This window comes from Cupressus sempervirens, chromosome 10 (assembly GCF_028749045.1).
Source record: "Cupressus sempervirens isolate cs-2001-9-10 chromosome 10, ASM2874904v1, whole genome shotgun sequence".
Lineage (NCBI taxonomy): Eukaryota > Viridiplantae > Streptophyta > Pinopsida > Cupressales > Cupressaceae > Cupressus > Cupressus sempervirens.
The window spans coordinates 265,313,308-265,334,853 of record NC_143127.1 but is presented as its reverse complement, the minus strand read 5'-3'; the positions used below and the strand labels follow the sequence as shown (position 1 = coordinate 265,334,853).

The 21,546-nt window shown below is 33.4% G+C and overlaps 1 protein-coding gene across 1 annotated transcript in view; it reads left to right on the top strand.

The window, feature by feature from the left end:
- Nucleotides 1-16,742, top strand: part of LOC149533652 (glycerophosphodiester phosphodiesterase GDPDL7-like) — a 130,930-nt gene extending 114,188 nt beyond the window's left edge. The window contains exons 8-9 of the mRNA XM_089807086.1: nucleotides 15,402-15,879; nucleotides 16,046-16,742. Coding sequence (XP_089663212.1) covers nucleotides 15,402-15,879; nucleotides 16,046-16,341 — 774 coding nt within the window. The 3' untranslated portion in view covers nucleotides 16,342-16,742. The remainder of the gene's footprint in view (nucleotides 1-15,401; nucleotides 15,880-16,045) is intronic.
- Nucleotides 16,743-21,546: the final 4,804 nt, after the last annotated feature.

Sequence of the window (21,546 nt, the reverse complement as noted above, 5' to 3'; positions counted from 1 at the left end):
CTCAACATGGATTCAGAAAGACAAAGAAGCGGATCAATATTGATGATGATGTTGACTTCACCTACTATCCAAACTCGTCTGGCCATATCGATTTCTGTAGCAAAGTTTTCCACAATTTCTCGCCTTACCATTGGTGCCCTTGTAGTTCCACAAAATTTGTGACTTTTCAGACCATGGTCCACCGAATAAGACTAGGTTGATATATTATGATCATTGATAAAACATATAAAACATAAAAGACAAAGTATTGTTAAACAAGACTTTATAAGTCCAAGCAGAGACCTATCGGGAGAATTAAAGAAAATACAAAGAAAAGTTTGGACACACCTTCAAGGGAGATAAGTGATGCGTAATATAAGGACAAGGAGAAGGTAAGTAAAGTTCTTGAGAATTAGGGACCCACCTCTAATCAAGTAAGTATAAAAGATGATACTTCATAGAGTATATTCAGGGTTGTATATATATCTCATGTAAGTTAGTTTTGAAATATCATTCTTCTTTTAAAATAGTATGGCTAGTTATTTATATGAATATGAATCAAGATTGATATATATATATATATATATATATATATATATATATACTATAAAACAAATTCATTTCACATTGTATAATTGGATTGATGTTATGTTGAAAATAAATAATTAGAGAAAAATAATATATTGAGATGAAATAATATATCATGGGGATTTGTTTTAATAAAAATAAATCATAAATAAAATTGGAATAACGGGGATCATTCTAAAAGTAGGATAAGAGAGAATGACATTAGCTTATAATTATAAACATTGTACTAGAAAGATCTTATTAGTCTCTCTCTTATATATCTTTAAATTTCAATATGTTATATGTGTCTTGATCTTTTCCTAAGAATTTTATTACAGGAAGAGGGAGCCTGACATTTCATTATGGGCAACCTTAAAAGAGAGGGAGTAGATAGAGGATGTGATTTAGTCAATCTTCGGTGATCTCAATCATATTGATTCAGAGGGAGTAAACCATGTTGTGATAAAATCTTCAATATTTGATAAATTGTAACAGTCGAGAGGACTTTAATTCCCGCAACTACGTGATCTTAATGGACCTACCTCTCGGTTACATCATAGGAAAGTGGTGAGTTCATTTGAATCATATACGAAAAATGATAAATGATACTTGACGTATGAGTTGTATAGTCATTTAAGTGGTACAATCATACTCAATCAAGGCATTGGCATATTGTGGATGAGGTTGTGTTAGTTTCTACTATTAAGCTCAATGAATGTTTGGAGCTTCATTGGATAAAAAGAACAAGTTGTGACTTAGAAAGAAGTTGTCATATTTGATGTGATGTTAAAGCGTACAATGATATAAGAGTGGGAACTTTACATTGTGGGGGGGAATAATAGGCAATGTTTCACTCTCACTTGAACCATCATTAGAAAAGGAGATATTCCATAACCATCATGGGTAGATAAGTATTCTTATCTTTTGCATTTATCTAATTTGTATTCTCTCTCTTAATTGTAATTCTATAAGGGTTATTTGCTTTGATCTTTTCCTTTATGTTTGAGCATATTCTTATAGGAAAAGAAGGTTGGTACGTCACATATGCTACCAAATATTGTGCAGGCTAAATCTAATAGTAGTAGTTCCAAAGACCTTGATGATTATGATAGATAAAGTGAGGCTCTTGAAGAAAACATCTTTTATGATTAAGAGTATGAGATTCTTTTACATTAAGAGAGAGTATGACATTTCTTTGAAGGCAATGCTGGAGCTTAGAAGATTAATAATCAAAGGGAGTCTAGAAATACATGTGGGTAACTGCCTCACGGGCCTACCTCTATGTACATCATGACGAAGTGATGACTTATCACCTAGAAATTAGAAAATTGATATTAGATTCAGAGGGAGTTTGACAAGTATCCTTGGGGGAAGCAATTCTTGTGGAACTAACTAGAGGACCTGACCTCCCAGGATCGATATTCAGAGGGAGAAATTCTGAGATGCAATCTTTCATGGATGATATCCTCTCTATGAGAAGAAGTTCTAAGTAATGCACTCCTGTTTATTGTTGCTTCAGTCTTGGTTCAAGCTATGATATCTTGGTTTAGTAGAAAACCACCAGTTGTTGCCTTGAGTTCTACTGAAGTTGAGTATGTAGTTGCCTCCATGGGAGCATGTGAAGCATATTGAGACTCCTTATCACTATATAAGAGATATGGTTGGTAGAGATGTTATCAAATTAAGTTATATTAGTACAAATGAGCAAAATGCTGATATTTTTACCAAGCCTCTTGTGAAGTTGAAATTTGTGTACTTCAGAGATAAACTTGGTATGACATTTTTGTAAATGCATTTATTTTGTAATATATTCATGAATATAAAATTGTGCTTGCAAGCTTGTGTTGTGAAAAGTGACGACTTCTCTTGTGAAAGGTGACGACCTTTCTTGTGTTTTGATCCTATTTAAAGTGACGACTTTATTATAGTTGATCTGTCTTCGAACATAAATTTTTGAAGTTAGGGTTATCCTTGTTCTTTGGGCCGAATTTTGCCGAACACATTGATGACCTTCATGGTTCTTTGGGCCGGATTTTGCTAGACACTATGAAAATCAATTATGGTTCTTCGGGCCGGATCTTGCCGGACACCATAATTTAAAACTATTATAAACCACACTTAAGGTGGTGGTTATTCTTGTATTATAGTTGCTTAAATTCCTTTTATAAAAGGGGGGGGTGATAAATTTAACCTCATAGTGAGTTGAAGAAAATTCCATATGTTAAATATGTTAATTTACACGTGTGTTGATGAATTCATATTGATATGCCATTCTAGGGATATTATAGTGAGATGATATCTCCTTATACTCAAGAACATAGTATGTTCTATATCAATCCTTCCTAACTAAGAGGGAGTGTTAAATTGTAGTTCAGTCAGATTGATATTCATAAGTTTCATTAAATGGTATATCATCATTAGATAAATATTATTTATATATATTACATATTATTATATATATAATATATATATTACACATTATATTATATATATATTATACATGTGATTAGTTATATTAAAATATACTAACCAATGATGATTAGCTATAGAGACATGTCTCTTCCTCATATTTATATGAGATTTGAAAATGATCAATTTCAATGGCAATGAAAATTACATTTGCAGAATTCGATCCATGTTACTTAACACAAATGGATTGTCATTTAATTTTGTTTGCTCATTGTATTGGCAACAAATGGTGAGAGCAATTAGTGAGGCTCCAAAGGGGTTCAAAGGCCTTGGTTATGAGAAGGTATTCACCACTTTATTGGATGGAGAGGAGTTCAGTATAGGGGCTATGCTTATTAAGGATTCATGGATCAAAACATGTGTGACAATAGTATCTAATGAATGGAAAGATGCAAGAAGACGTCCTTTGGTGAATGTTATTGAAATGTCCACAAGAGGTGCAATGTTTTTGAAAGTCATGGATTGTGAAGGAGAGGTAAAAAACGATCCTTTCACTGCCAGCCTTCTCATCCAAGCCATTGAGCAAGTTGGCCTTCAGAATAATGTTCAAGTAGTCACTGATAGTGCCAAAAATTGTAGGGTTGTTGGCTTATTGGTTGAGGAGAACTTCAAACACATTCTTTGGACACCTTGTGTTGTGCACTCACTCAAGCTAATGTTGCAAAAAATTGGCACAAAGATCGAGTGGATAAAAAAATGTATGAAGAAGCACAAGAGATCCAAATGTTTGTCACAAACCACCATATGACCCAAGTCATATTTAGACAATTCTCGAAATTGGAGCTCTTGAAGGTAAATTAAATTATTTGAAATTTAAATGTGCTTTCGAAATCTAGTCACTTCAGTTTAGCAATCTTTCTATCATTTTAAATTTTAATTTTAATCTTGATTTTACTTTATTATTGTTTTGGTCTTAAAATAGGTTGTTGAGACCTGCATTGCCTCGAACACTATTGTTTTAAGATGCCTTCTCAAGGTTAAAGAGGCATTGTCTAGAATGGTAATTAGTGCTAATTGGAGCATATGAAGGCAAACTAATAGTGTCACAACAATTCCATTAAGGCATACTATATGGCTCTTGCTGGGATCGTGTTGAGTACATTCTGAAGTTCACCGAGCCTATATTGAGTATAATCCAATACACTGACATGGATACGCCTTTGCATTGACTCCTAGGTTCTATAGCCAAATGGTCCTCAGGGGGAATACCACTAGAGTTCTCTGTACAGAGATTCTGAAGTTGCTCAAGGGTACAAGGCAACCTTTCAAAGACTCTTTCCTGAGCACCTATGATCTACAATGAGGTATGAATTTATGAGTGTCGCGAGCACCGATGATTGTGGTCTTGAAGCTCTTGAAGACAAGAACAATGCTGATGCTCATAAATGGTGGTACTTCCGTGGACAAATGTACCAACACCTACAACCAATTGCCATCAAAATTGTATTACAAGTTCGTTCTTTAATCTTAAGATTCTAATTTCTAAATTCTTGTTATTCATAAATCGTAACTCTTAAATTTCAATATTGTTAATCTTGATATGTTGCTAGTTCATCATCATCTGAGAGGAATTGAAGAACATTCTCCATCCACTCAATAAAATGCAACTAACTCAACTCCAAGAAGGTGGATAACTTGGTCTTTGTGCATTCAAACTCGAGGCTCACAACAGATAGAGAATACTTACAAAAAAGGGGAGGCAAGACATTGGGACATTGAACCAGAGTTTGTAGAGTTGGAAGCCCACTTTGATTGCAATTGATCATGGTGATGGTGAGATACTTAGTGATGTTGAAGCTGATCTCGAGGCTGGGCCTGAGGCTGCCACTACTGATGCTAGTGGCACTTTTTGTGCTTCTAATCTGCAACAACATAATGATGATGTTTTTTAATGATATTTGATCATATATGACTGATTAGTAATGTTGACATTATTGTTTTTGAATCAAAACATTGATATGGTGGCATGTTTTGACATTTTGCTATGTCATTCGAACTAAATTGTTAATATATGTGGTGGTGTATTTGCTAAGTTGCTTTAATATTAGCATAATGTGTTAATGTTGTATCTCTAGTCAGATTGAATTGACCTAGAGATAATCCTTCTATGGTTATTGGTTAATCATCAGTTAGACAAACTCTAAAATAGTGGTTTATGAACTTATTTGCTGCAGCATATTGTTACATATATGTAATTTAAAAAAACATTTCTTGTACGAGCGAAACTGAACCTGGCCCAAAGTTTTATGAGAAAATATTGAACACAAATCTCGAACCTGCATCCAATCTGGAATTTGAACCGGCAACTTAGCATTGTATGCTAATTTGCAATGCATCTTTTAAGCCCCAAAATTGCAAATTAGTCAGTTTTTCCCCTTATGGGCGTGTCTTTTTGTGTTTTTCTTTGTTGTGTTATTTTTCATGTTGAGTTGTTGGCCAACCTTGGAAACCTTCTGAATCCACAACTGTAACTCCATTTACAATGCTCTTTTGGCTTCTCACCTCAACTTTGCAGAGAGAACTTCCCTTGAAGAACTAGAACTACCTTGTACAAGAAGATGAGGTGGGATTTTGTCAAATATGCAAGTCAATGTTCTTGAGCAAAGTGCCTTCACCAAACTTGAATATGCTGAGCATGGACCAGCCTGTAGCAATATGCATATTTTGTAGACAAAAGATGATGTTTAATAAGAGTCATGTCTTCTCAAACCACCTAGTTTCAATCATGCATATGTAATTTTGTTTAGAAAAATTACATGTAAATTCTGAAATTGTAATTTTATGCGATCACATCACATGTAGAACTGTAAAATGGAATTACGTGCAATCACATTACAAGTCAAAATACAATAGGACGTGTAATGTTGAATAAGTCGATAATTAGCTAGGATTCACCCACCCTTTTTCTCATAGCCTTTCTTCCATAAATACAAGAGGGCTCTTTGTAAATAAATCATCTTTTGGAAATGCAACAAAACACTGCCAGTTTGTCTCTGTACTCTAAAACTTTGATTCTGGATGTAAAGCAAATTGCAGTAAGTAGCAACATGAGTACGTTGAGCATGGACCAGTCTGTAGCAACATGAATTCTTTGTTGACAAAGGATGGTGTTCGTAAGAGTCATGTCTAGTCAAGACACTTAGTTTCAATTATGCATATGGAATTAGTTTAGACAAATTACATTTAAAGTATTAAATTGTAATTATATGCTATCACATCACATGTAGAACTGTAAAATGGAATTACATGCAATCACATTAAAAGTCAAAATACAATAGGATATGTTATGTTGAATAAGTCAACAATTAGTTAGGATTCTCCCACCTTTTTCTCATAACTTCTCTTCCATAAATACAAGAGGGCTCATTGTAAATGAATCATCTTTTGGCAACCCAACAAAACTCTGCCAGTTTGTGCGTGCACTCTAAAACTATGTGTTGGGACAAGTTGTTATGTGATGACATCATCTACAAGGGACTTGAACCCAATCTTGCAGTCTTTGAGCTGCTTATTTTGTCTAGAGAAAATATAATATTTTCAACTTAATCTTGTAATCATTGAGTTATTAGGTGTGAAGTTAGTGTTAGCAAGCTAAAGAATAATTTGTAGTCTTTACTGCATTATCTTTAATGTTCGTGTGTTTAGGGTGTGGTATCTGTTGTAGTCTTTGGGTTACACAAATATTCCATCTCTGTTCATGAATTCATTTAAGAAATCACAAAAAGTCTTTCAGTTCCTGTGAGCTTCTTCATCATTGATTTGCTAAATTGTCCCTCAAAGTTTATTGTGAGAAAGGACCATCTATCCTTAAAGAAGAGGATATGGTGAATGGAGAACACCTATTTTCAAGAAAGAGAATATGGTGAATATAATGCCCAATTGAGTGTTAGTGTACATAATCTTTGGTTCTAGTTGTTGTTAGCTGTTTTCAATAGAAATAGACAGGAGGAGCGTTACCTTATAAGTAGGAGAGGCTTTTTCTTGTGTGCTGTGGTTGAAACTATTGTTTTGCTATTAATTTAAAAACTGTTGGTTATTAAATATTTAGCCAACACGCTTCATAGCTTGCATATATTATCCCCTGTATGTCTTATGTGGAAGCTTCATGCCTTACGTATTTACAGGTACTTAAGAATATGCTTTGTATCTTATGCATATCTATGTGATGTTCTCAGCATGATTGCTTCATGTGTGGGTATGCCTAATGTCTCAAATAGGTTTTGTATCATAATATTCCATGCTTGTTTCTACAAGTGCATAATAACTATGTGAGGCATATTATTATTGCATTTAAATTAAAAACGAGGTGCATGTTTTAGATTTTCAAGACCCGTCTTTTTTGCAAATAACATGGTAAGACACTAGTAAAATAACGACATATAGATATTGTTGATTTTAACCATGCCATCGAAACCTGTAGGGTATATGCCATAGAATAGGAAGGAAGAATGGTGAGTGGCAACCATCTATAGAGAGATGAGACATGGTTGGGGAAATCAGGTACAAGCTGCCAAGCAAGATGTATGTGGTAGACATCCCTCTTAGGCTTGGTGTAGAAATGGCTTCAAGCAGACCCATCATATCTCTATCCTAATACGTTCATAAATTAAGTTTCTAATATGTTTTGACTAATCCCAATGATAAGATACATAGATGCTAGATGTAAATGCATATTGCATACATTTTCATGTTGTGTTTGCAGGATCCAAATTCAGTTTTGCATTATTGAGGAAAGATTTATTCTGGAAGATGTGAACCTAACCCTATTTGTTTTGCAATTCTGATTTTAGGGCAATTCTAGGCAAATTGGGAAGGGGACATTGCTCCAAATTATCCATATCTAAGAGTGGAATCAATCCAGCTGCAATTGGAATTGCTTACCCTTAAATAAATCTGTGGATGGATAAGAGATTCATCGCCCCCTTTATCGAAATTTTCATGTGAACTTTTCAAAGAAAATTGGAAAACTTCAGCGAATATGTGTACTGGAAAGGATGGGCTCCGAACTTTTGCAGTTGACAACAGTCATTGACCCGTGATTCAACAAATATATATACGTCAAAACTTTTGCTCACAACTTTGAAAATGGAAACTTTAATATTTTCAAATCTAGACATTCTTGCTACTAATCTAATTAGTCCTTAGCTTCGGGCAAAATTTCAGACTGATCTGTGCTGAAATGTTAAATAATAATCTTATGTAATTGAAAGGTTGAGACACCATTTCCTTAATAACCTAACTTGAAAGGAAGCCCATCTTAAATACAATGACCAATGCTTTGATCTGCAACCTCCTGATTTCATTTTAGCAATCTTGCTGGTTTTGTTAAGTAAAATGGATCAGTTCTGCAAATATAATTATATTGCCATTGTTATAGATATGTTCCAAATGCAGATTTGGATCTCATATAAGTATGAGAGGAGGAGATATGCCTCCAAGGTTTAAACATCTTTAGTTAGTATATTAATAATATAAATAACCATATATATAATATGTAAATTATTATTATTATTATATATATAATAATATATGTATATAAAAGAATATATGTAATTGAAAGGTTGAGACACCATTTCCTTAATAACCTAACTTGAAAGGAAGCCCATCTTAAATACAATGACCAATGCTTTGATCTGCAACCTCCTGATTTCATTTTAGCAATCTTGCTGGTTTTGTTAAGTAAAATGGATCGGTTCTGCAAATGTAATTATATTGCCATTGTTATAGATATGTTCCAAATGCAGATTTGGATCTCATATAAGTATGAGAGGAGGAGATATGCCTCCAAGGTTTAAACATCTTTAGTTAGTATATTAATAATATAAATAACCATATATATAATATGTAAATTATTATTATTATATATAATATAATATATGTAATATATATTATATATTATATATAATAATATATGTATATAAAAGAATATTTATCTAATGATGATTTACCATCAACAATGAATCGCATGATCATATCAATTTGACAATAACTACAAACTTAAAGACTCCCTCTTAGTTAGGAAGAATTGATATAGAACATATTATGTTCTTGAGTATATGACATGGTTACCAGGAGACCCGTCTCCCCCCTAAAAGTTGTGTCTCGGAGATTGAGACGCGTCTCGGAGACTTTTCGTGTCTCCGGAGACCTCAAAAAAGGTTGGAGACTTCATGACGAAGTCTCTTGAAGTCTCCCCGTCTCCTAAACCAAAAAGTGAAGTCTCCCTGAAGTCTCCTGATAACATATAAATGTAAAATATAATGTTAAATAATTTTATATATCTTAGCCTTCATTTTAATGTTTTTAATGCAAAAATTAAGACCACTGACAATTTAAATGATTAAATCATTTAAAATATTTTATTTAATAAATTAATAACTTTAAAAACATTAGAAACACTTTAAAAAAATTATTTTTATTTGACAATTTAAATGATTAAATCATTTAAAATATGTTTGGAGAGATGATTTTTTGGAGAGCATGATAGCTGAAGACCTTGAGATGGATGATCACAACCTTGTGGAGTAGATGATAGTACCATCGACATACTAATACTAGATATATTTCTGTTTTTTGTTTATTGTACGAAGTGTTCATTTTTGTTTGCATATCGGCAATTCAGCATCAAACTATACTTTTTTGAATTTAAAAATTGAATATGTAATGTAATCTCAGCGATTATCAATCTAATATGATGGTGATCATATGCAATATTCGAAAAACAAATATGTCTATGAGATACAATATTGTGATCATGTGAGTTTTGAAATCTTTGACTCTATGAGTCTATTTTAATTTTTAATGTGACATTACTATTATTATTTACTTTAGTCTTACAGTGTTACTATTTTCAAATTTTGTATTTACTTTTAGTATTAGACTCTTTAAACTATTAAAAAAATTTAAAAAATTTTTGCCGTCTCCAAGTACCCCCGTCTCCTATTTGAAAAATTGCCGTACCGGTACCAGTACCAGTACCGGAGACCTCAAAGTCTCCCTGTCTCCCGATGACCTTGGTATATGAAGAGATATCATCTCAATATGATTCCTAGAATGACATATTTAAGGATATTAACATAAATCCATCAACACACACACGCACACGCACATGCACATATGCACACACATGCACGCATGCACATGCACATGCACGCACAAATACGTGCACAAATGCACACGCGCGCATACATGCACATTACATATGGAATTTGGTTTGATTCACAATGAGGCTGAATTTCTAAACACTCCCGCTTTAGCAAGGAGGGAATTTAAGCACATATAATACAAGATTAAATACCACCTTAAGTGTGGTCTATAATAGATTTATGTCATGGTGTCCGTTGAGATTCTGTCCGAAGAACCATATCAAATTGATTTTTATGGTGTTCGACAAAATCTGGCCCTAAGAACCATGATGAGTTGGTATTCAAGGTGTCTGGCAAAATCCGGCTTGAAGAACCATGATAACACTTGGTCCAACACAATTTCTCAGTGTTAGGAGATAGGTCTACTATTGATAAGATCATTACCTTTCAATAGTTACCTTCTATTCGTTATCATAATTTCTGGCACTCAGGGACAACTTAATGTATCTGTTATGATAATAGGTCCAATAGTTGATAAGATCGTCACCTTTCAATAGCTCCCCTCTAAATATATACATCAAATAAAGATCATCACCTTTCATGACATAATCACATCAACGTCATATAGTAACTCACATGATATCCACCATGAACCAAGTCAGAGGGTGGACCCACCATAGCTGCTACTAGAGGGTGGAACAAGGGGTTTCACCTTAGACTTCTCTCTCATAGAGGAGAATGCATTACAAAGAATTTCTCTTAGAACTTCTCCTCATAGAGAGGATATCATCCACAAAGGATTGCATCTCAAAATTTCTCCCTTTGAACATTGATCCTGGGAAGTTGGGTCCTCGAGTTACTTCCTCAGAAGCTCTCTTCACACAAGGATGCCTATCGAACTCACTCTAAATTTGATATCAATCTTTTGATTTTCTAATGATGAGTCAATACTTCCTCATAATATACATAGGAGTATGCTCATCAAAATCATGCAATCACACACATGTATTTCTAGACTCACTTTGAGTATTAATCTTTTAAGCTCTTGCATTGCTTTAGAAGAAGTGTCATACTCCCTCTTAAGGTAGAAGAATCTCATAATCTCAATCATCAAGGATGTTTGCTTCAAGAGCCTCTTTTTTTATCCATCTTGATCATTAGGGTTTTTGGAGCTATTAAAATTAGATTGAGTCTGCACAATATTAGGTAGCATATGTAAGATACCAACCTTCTTTTCTTGTAAGAATATTCTCAACATAAAGAAAAGATCAAGGCAAATAACTTTTATAGTATGTATAAAATTACAAATAAATGTAAAAGATAAAAATACTTATCTACACATGAAGATTCAGAAATTGTCTTTTTAGATTATTTGAGAATGGACCATCTCCCCTCTAAATAAGGTTCAAGTGGGAATGAAACATTGTTTATCATTTCCCCACACAATGTGAAGTTCCCATTCTTATATTGTCGATCTATTTTGAATTGGTCTTAGAAGGAATACATCCTCCAATGTTCCAAAAGTGTCTGTCATCATTTCATTCTTGGTCTCTACAATCCTAAGATGTTATCTCTAATTTGCTAATATGCATTTGTGTTTTGTATTTTGATATGAAATGTTTCCAATAAGCATGTCTATTCCTACTTCCATCTCTTCTCAAAGGATCACATCCCTTTATAATATAATATTGGCTATTTAAACAATATATCTTATATTAAGATGAGTTAGCTTTAAGAGACTTCATCGATATCCCAAAGTAATCAATCTTCTCACTTGTAAATAGAAGCAATGAGAGTATTCTCCATAGACATCTTCCTTAGCATTCCTTATCCTCTAGTTTTAAGCCATTTCACCTTATGGCTAGCCTTAGTCAAATTCTCTATGTATACACTAATATTTCAAGGCAATCATAAATACTTGCTAAAGTCACCATTTAGAGGAGAGTTAATGAGTCTCCTAATCCATGTCTCCATCATCTGTGTCAAGAACTATTCTCATATAATGCTAATATTGATGCCTTGTGAGCGATTGAGAGAGTCTCTTCTTTCAAGTCTATCCCAATCTTCTCTGTGAGTTTGTGTTGACCCTCTTGTTAGTCACGTTCCCTTTGTTAATTATTACTGGTCCCACACTCGTGACATTCTGTCCATGACTGAAAGAATGTACAATAGCCTTCCGGTCTGCAATTGCCCCAAAATTGTGTGCTACCATCTTAAGATTGCTCAGATGATTTTCTGAAGAACATTCGCATCTAGTGTTTTCAATCATATTTCTTTACACTGGACAACACTCGAGAGCATGAAGGAAACCATTCACACTATAAATTATAGGACCTATAATTTTCTCTTAGATTTCCATTTAAGTGTTGAATTGCAATAGAAAATGATAAGTTTGTATATTCTTCCATGTTTGATCTTTGTTGTCCTTGTTACACTCCATTCACTTAAGTTAGCTTTGAGTTTTTGTTGAATGATACCCAAAACAATACTTTATAGTATTATCATAAATCATCTTCATAAAATACTCCTTTGTATGGTTGTATGAATGTGGAGTGTATGAAGTCAACAATATTCCTTCCATATTTACTTATCTCTATGATTCTTTCTCTTATCAATTTACCGCCTCTCAATATAGGAGACACTTATTGAGTCTAATCTGATATAGATCATCACAAGCGGTTGATAACTTGTGTATCGCTTGGATAAGACGAATTTATTTTCTTAACCTTGTCCTTGATCTTGTTTTATTGTTGTCTTCCATTACTCAAGAGTGAGCAATTAATTTTATAGAAGATCTTATAGCTCTTTAATATCGATCCTTGCTTGTTTGTTCACCCATCTTGCTGACGGTGATATAATATCACATGGGAATTATTCAGCATGTTGCGATTACTCTATATCTCCTTCCAACGTTATTGATAATGTCTGGCTTCCTGAGTACTTACTAATGATTCAATCCTGCAAATTTGCATCCAAGAGTTATGATGAATACAGATGCATTTTGTTCTCATCTCCATTTCCAATGTTAGAACGTCTTCCTTGTGGATATTACCATGACTGGATGCATGCACATATTTCTGATTAATGATTCCCTTACTTTCAAGCATTCATGGTCGGTAATTCAATGATTCCAGCTGAATGCCAAATATGATATGGTACCTTGGAATAATTACTTGTCCATTCTATTTATTTTCTATGTCCTTGCTAAATCACGTAGATTAGAACGTAGGTGTATCTTTCTGAAGCGGATGATCTTTCCTGATATTGTCCATTGCTTGTTCGAACGTTCAACCAGAAATGGTAATCTCTGTTTCATATTCTATTCATAGTATTAATAGGTTTTTCCCTTTTTCTAGTTAGTTGCCCATTGACCATTGTATTCACCATGCCCATGATGATTCAATACGTATACCTATTGGGCAATGATTGATAAGGATATTATGAAAATGGGTTCGTTGACCATTCGTTAGATCCGTCAAGGAGTATTATATTTACTCTTTCCACGTATTAAGTAATTAATCTTCAAATCTTCTTCTTCAACTGCATTCACGCCTTCAGAGCTTCAGTCGTGTTCATAGTCTTTTCAATATCTATTTCGGTTTCTGTGATAACTCTCGACTTTGTTCCCTTGTTAGACATGGCTGTATTGGCTTCTTGAAGAACGACGTTGCTCACCTTTACTCCTAAAGTCATTAATGCATTACATTGTGACGTTGAAATGTCCAGACCTCCATCTTAGTTTTTAATGGTAGGTGGCAGTTAATGTTTTTTTGGCGTAAACAAGATTATTTTCCACGAGTGTAACTCCAATTTAATTATGTGTGTGAGCCACAAAATTCTATACATATACTATCATTCATTGTTGTCTCTTTACTTGAATGCTCTGTGTCCCTCGTGCTTGACATTGCAATCATTCATTCGCTGTACATTGTGATCCACAAGTACACACAATGATCTTCACGAACCTAATCTGTAAATATTTCCATCCACTACGACCTCTTTCTTCCTCGAGCCAAGGTGGGCCTTCATTCAGATCTATTGTGCACCTTCATTCCAAGATGATCTGTCCTTCAAACATTCAATTGTGTGCTGGGAATATTTAGTTTCTAATTCTTGAGACCAACCCTCTTGTAACAACGGATCCACTGTTTATTTTCCCTCTGATGTATATTTGATCTTTGTGATTTAATCCTCTTCATAAAAAAATATAAGAAGAAGATGCTTTCTCTGCCGTTATCTTGAACTTCGATGATACTGATACCAAAAATAATGCCAAACTTCTTTACTCTCTCTCTCTCTCGCTCGATGTCTGCCCTGCTTATGTTTTCTCTCCACATTGAAGGTTTCTGCTTCACAAATTTTAACCCATTCTGCATTTTCTTATAAGTTACTATGGTTGAACTATTTTCTGATTTACTTACATTTGCAGTTAGGCTCTGATACCATGTTAAGTAACATGGATCAGTTCTGCAAATGTAATTATGTTCCAAATGCAGATTTGGATCTCATATAAATATGAGAAGAGGAGACATGTCTCTTTCTCCAAGATTTAAACATCATTAGTTAGTATATTAATAATATAAATAACCATATGTATAATATATAAATTATTATTATTATATATATAATATAATATATGTAATATATATATTATATATTATATATAATAATATATATGTATTTAAAAGAATATTTATCTAATGATGATTTACCATCAACAATGAATCTCATGATCATATCAATCTAACAGTAGCTACAAACTTAACAGGTTTCATTTTTTTAGGCCATGTTAATAAAGTGTTGAAAGGTGACCTCTGTTATTTAGCAGCTAACTTACGCTTAAAAATTCCATTGCCTTGTTATGCTTATAAAAGTCATTTTAAGCATACTTGCGCATTCACGCATGCAGGCAAATGCATTTCCTTAAACTCAATCCTTTAAGCAAAGTTCATCAGTGAATAAAACCTGAGAACTTGCCATTAGAAATAAGTTATCACGGAGCAAACAATTTGGATGTTCTTAGCCAATTTAACATTTAGAAAACCCTATTTATGGTCAAAGGTGATCTCTTATACTTAGCATCCAACCTACTCTTTAAATTTCCATTCCCTTGTTTCACTTATAAAAGTCATGTTATATATTAGTATGGATTATTTTACTATTTTTCTTTATGTTATTTCTCTCAAATATTGTAATGTTTTGACAGTATCTTTCTCCTGCTAACTAAGTTTGTTATCTTTTCAAGAAATATGTATATATACCACTATCCATAACCAGAAGTTGTGGTCACACTTTCTGCAGAATGCACGGTATCTAGCTTCGAAGCAGGGCCTTGATGTTATAAATGCAACTATAGAAGCCTTAAAAAATGTTGGCTATGGCAATGTGACTGATAAAGTCATGATACAATCTGAGGACAGTGCTGTTCTACGCAAGTTCCGGCAACAGACGGCTTACAAGCTTGTTTACCAAATAAACATGGATGTTTCAGTGCCAGATTCCACAATCAAGGAGATTAAAGAATTTGCTGATGCTGTGACATTAAGCAGGTCCATAGTTTTCCCTTCGTCAGATGGATTCCTAATGGATGTTGAAAATATTGTAAGCCGGATGCATCTCAACAATCTCACTGTGTTTATATTTCGTTTAAGGAACGAGTATGCATCTCTAGCATTTGATTATTTTTCAGATCCAACAATGGAAATCAATACCCTTGTAAATGTTGCAAAACCAGATGGCCTGTTTACTGAATTCCCAGCAACTGCCAATGCATACTTGAGTAAGTAATCTCCACAACTTAAGAATTTATTTTTCTCATTCTGTGTAGAATTAGCTGATATCAGTTTATTGTACGTGTGTATCTGCCTTTGTGTATACTGTAAATATACATTTCTAAAGGCTTGTTATGTATCTAGAAAGAATTCTAATTGCTTCTTCAATGGCAGGAAATGCTTGTCGTCAACCTACAAGGAACAGTGAATATTCAATGTTTTTGGTTGAACCTGGGGCACTCTTAGGTGCCATGCCACCTGGAGTGGTACCTCCACCAGCTCTTGCTCCAGCTTTAACAGATGCAATAGATCCTCCATTGCCATCAGTTTCGGTTGCATCTCCAACCCCAGCTTCAACACCTTCACAAAATTCTACATCAACCAAGAGTGACCAGCCAAATATTTCCTGCCATTTTACTGCCACTTTGGTATTCAGTTGCTTCATATTTGCACTTATAAAGTGGAACTGAGCATCGATTGCCACATAATTCTTCCGCATCAACATAGTAACAATGTTTATCCTGTGCTAGCCGCCTTTGATCAAAATGGAACTTTTAGTTTTACATGGTTTATGATTTCTTCAATTTGGCATATCTTTTGGTGATCTCTTGCAGAATTATCTTACTCCTTATCTTTTTCAATTTTACGTCTTGAGTTTCACCGCTGCTGCCAAATATGGTCCCTCGTGTTGGCAGCCTGTCATTATAGAGGCTACTGGCATTAAATCCAAATATGCTTTTTGTATTTATATTTTGGAGGTATACCATCCACCCAAAAGTTTCTAGAGTTGCCAGTTGTTTTACATTTATAATTTTTTGGCTTGCAGATTTTTTTTGAAGGCCAATTATATTACCAGCGAGGAGTATTTGAATTTGCTTGTCCCCATATTGATAATATCTACATGCTAGAATAATTTAATTCAAAAAGTTGACAAATTTCTGGCTATTTCTTGGAAATCAGCGACGTAGAGTAAGGCAATGTAAAAAGGAAAATCAATGCCAATGTGTAAAGAATTGTTTTATATTTTTTTCTGTTTTGGGAAAAATTGTAGTTTTAATTGGGCACCATCAATGTAGACCATAGTTCAAAAATTTAGGAACTTGTGAGTTGATATCTACACGATAGATCATAAAATATTAAATAGTAACAAACAGAATACAGATTTCTGGCAATGTGTTGGTAATCAGTGACACATAAGGCTATGTCGAAAGGAAAATTGATGCTAATGTGTACTCATGTAATTTTTGGAACTGATATAAAAAAACAAAGTTTTAAGTGGGCACCATTAATGTGGAACACAGTTCAAGAAATTGCATTAGCACTCAAGGAACTCGTAATTTGTAATCAACACAATAGTATAATCTTAAACAAAAAAAAGAGAAATTTCTGGCAATATGTTGGAAGTCAGTGATGCTGTGTAAGGCAATGTCAAATGGAAAATCGATGCTAATACATACTCAATGTTTTTTTAAATTTTTTTTTAACTGTTATGGCAAAATTTGAAGTTTTAACCGGCAGATTAAATGCGAACCATAGCTATTTTTTTCGCCAGAGTATTCTGAAAACTCTTGAATAATCTATAAAACAAAGCGAAGAGAAATTTCTAGCAATATTTTTCGAAATTAGTAAGACATAATGTGGGCCAATATCAGAAGGGAATTCGATCAGAGTGGATCATGGCTCAAAAAATTAAAACATAAGGTGGGGGCAATATCAGAAGGGAAATCGATCAGAATGGATCATGGTTCAAAAAATATTGTAGTCAGAAGGCTAGGAGATAATTTTGGAACCAAGGGAACCGCCCATGAACTCTGCTACCGAGATTTGGTATATTTTCTAGAACTCATGAAACAAAAAAATTGAAATATGCTGGTTTTTTCGCCGAGTCGCTGCCTTAATATTGAAATTGATCTGCTGAGTTTTGCCCAGGCGTCAGTTTTTTAACTATGCCATGGATTGCCCTATGGTTTGTAGAGATTGCATGTAAATGTGCAATCAAAGCTCCGTAAGAGGTGTCTTTATTGGCTTGTACTTTGACTAAAAGATCGAGATTGAAAAAAATCAACCTCTTATCAGATCTCTAAACTGGTAGCAATAGTTTGGTGTAAAAATGTTGAAGAAATACCATGCATGTTGCTCAACTAGTAGTCTGATATTTCTTGCATAACGTAGATGGTGGTAACTTGTAAGACACATTCAATATGGGTTCTTGAGAGGGCCAGCCAAGCAAAAGCAGATAAACCCATCTTATTAATTCACTTAAACTAATATGTCCATCATTTCATTAAAATACGTACACACGTTATACAATGAAAATAAACTAAACTAGGTTCCATAAGAAAATTAAAAGTTTACCAGAACACAGAATTATATTATATTTATTGTTGGTAATTATATTATGATAATTAAAAACTTTTTAAGAAATGCTATATCTATAAATCAAATTATGTGATATTATATTTGCATTTCACTAATAGTAACTTTCATAATATTATGTTGTTGAATAAATTGTTGATCCTCTCATTAAATGTGATTTAGAAAACATATCTAATCAAGTTTAATTAATTCTTCGTTCATCATAATTATAAAAAATGTAATAATGAGTGTAGTGATTTTCAATTTTATAAATAATTTATCAAAAGTGTTAAAAAATTATAATAATAAAAATCTTTATGATTCAAATTTAGGAGTACTACTAGTATAAATAAGAAGTGCATAAAGTGGGGGAGGGAATGGCATAAGTTGTAAGGAGATTCTATATTTGAAAGAAATTATGTACAATTTGTGTGCATATATTTTTGGATTATGTTTCTTTAGCATCAATATTTGGGATCACACTTCAGGATCCATCATCATATTTTTTGTTCTTGCAATCTCTCATTCCGATGATGGATCATTTAGTGTGATCTAAAATGTTGATCCTCAAAAAACTTACATAATCAAATCTAAAAATGTAAGTACACATTTCAAATGGAATGTGGAAATCTGATAATGTTAGATGACTGAAAAACTGTATAAATTCAAAAATAATAGTCATAAGATTTTTCTTAAAATCACCATTATTAATATTGTTAATAATGGTAGCTTTGGTCAAATAAAGATATATGATAATTATCAATAAAATGATCTATGATTCTATGCATGTGTGTATACTAGCTTATATATACCTCTATATATATTACGCCGAGAGTAATCGTTCTCGAGGCGCCTATTTTTATTTAATCCCAAAGTTATTTTAATCGAAGTTGGGATTAATGAAAATAAAAATAGGCGCCTCGAGAACGATTACTCTCGGCGTAATATATATAGAGGTCTATATAAGCTAGTGGCAGTCGCGGCGCAATAGGAAAAATGTTTACTTTTTATTTTTTATTTTGATAAGGTTACTATAAAATTGTTAATTAATTTTTAATTAGAGTTGTATGAAGTTACTATAAAATTATGCTTCAAAATATTTTTAAAAATTTAATATAAGGAGTTTAATATAGATTAAAAAAATATTTTTTATTTTTGGGATATTGTAATGTAAAATGTTATAGTCATACATAGATATATGGTTATAGGGAAAGTTACCATTATAGTTAATGTTAACCTTAGGGATAGAATTAGGGTTAGGGTTAGCATTAGAGTTAGGGTTGGAGTTAGAGTTAGGGTTTGAGCTATGGTTAAGGTTAGGGATAGAGTTATGGTTATGGTTATTGTTAGAGTTATGGTTAAGGTTTAGATTAGAGTTATGTTTATGGTTAAGGTTAGGGTTAATGTTATGGTCATGGTTAAGGTTAGGGTTAGAGTTATGGTTATGGTTATGATTAGGGTTAGTGTTAGGGTTATAGTAAGGCTAACGTTAGGGTTAGGGTTAAGGTTTGAGTCAAGGTTAAGGTTAGAGTTTAAAGGGTTAGGGTTTGAGTTAGGATCAAAATTAAGGTTAGGGTTAAGGTTAGAGTCCAATTATGGTAGAGTCAAATCCAAAGTTAGAGTTATGCTCATGGTTAAGGCTAGGGTTAGACTTATGCTTATAGTTAGGGTTAGGGATAGGGTTAGAATCCAATTATGGTAGAGTTAGAATTAGGGTTAGAGTTAGGGGTAGAGTTATGTTTATGGTTAATGTTAGGTTTAGAGTAATGCTCATGGTTAAGGTTAGGGTTAGAGTCATCATTATGGTTATGGTTAGGGTTATAGTGGGGATAGGGTTAGGGTTAGGGTTTGAGTCAAATATATCTTTTAATTTAATATAAGGAATTTAATTTAGATTATTATTTTTTTTTTTTTGGGATATTGTAATGTAAAATGTTATAGTCATACGTAGATATATGGTTAGGGACAAAGTTAACATTACAGTTAATGTTAACCTTAGGGATAGAATTAAGGTTAGGGTTAGCATTAGGGTTAGGGTTGGAGTTAGGGTTAGGGCTTGAGCTGTGGTTAAGGTCAAGGATAGAATTATGGTTATGGTTATCATTAGAGTTATGATTAAGGTTCAGATTAGAGTTATGTTTATGGTTAAGGTTAGGGTTAGAGTTATGGTCATGGTTAAGGTTAGGGTTAGAGTTATGGTTATGGTTATGGTTATGATTAGGGTTAGGGTTATAGTAAGGCTAGGGTTAGGGTTAGGGTTAAGGTTTGAATCAAGGTTAAGGTTAGAGTTAGGGTTAGGGTTTGAGTTAGGATCAAAATTAAGGTTAGGGTTAGGGTTAGTGTCCAATTATGGTAGAGTCAGATCTAGAGTTAGAGTTATGCTCATGGTTAAGGCTAGGGTTAGAGTTATGCTTATAGTTAGGGTTAGAGATAGGATTAGAGTCCAATTATGGTAGAGTTAGAATTAGGGTTAGAGTTAGGTGTAGAGTTATGTTTATGGTTAAGGTTAGGGTTAGAGTAATGCTCATGGTTAAGGTTAGGGTTACAGTTAAGGTTTGAGTCAAATATTATTTTAAATTTAATATAAGGAGTTTAATTTAGATAAAAATATATTTTTTATTTTTGGGATATTGTAATGTAAAATTTTATAGTCATACGTAGATATATGGTTAGGGACAAAGTTAGGGTAAGGGTTTGAGCTAGGGTTAAGGTTAGGTTTAGGGTTAGATTCTAATTATGGTAGAGCTAGATTTATGGTTAGAGTTAGGGGTAGGGTTAAGGTTAGTGTTAGGATTAGAATTAGGGTTAAGATTAAGATTAGAGTTAGGGTTAGGGTTAGGGTTATAGATAGGGTTAGGGTCAGGGTAAGGTTTTGGGTTAGGGTTAGGGCTAGGGTCAGGTTTAGGGTTAGAGTATGAGTTAGGGTTAGAGTTAGAGTTAGGGTTATAGTTTGAGTTAGGGGTAGATAGAGCATTATAATTTGGGTTAGGATTAGGGTTAGGTTTAGGGTTTGAGTTTGAGTTATGGTTAGAGTTAGGGTTAGAGCTAGAGCTAGAGTTAGAGTTAGGGTTAGAATTAGGGTTAGGTTTAGGGTTTGAGTTACCAATAGAGTTAATTTTACAGTTGGGTTAATGTTAGAGTTAGGGTTAGGGTTAGAGTTTTGAGTCAGGGTTAAGGTTAGAGTTAGGATTAGGGTTAAAATTAAAATCCAATTATGGTAGAGTTAGATTTACAGTAGAGTTATGGGTAGGGGTAGGGTTACGCTTATAGTTAGGGTTAGAGTTAGATTTAGGGTTAGGGTTAGGTTTATATTTAGAGTT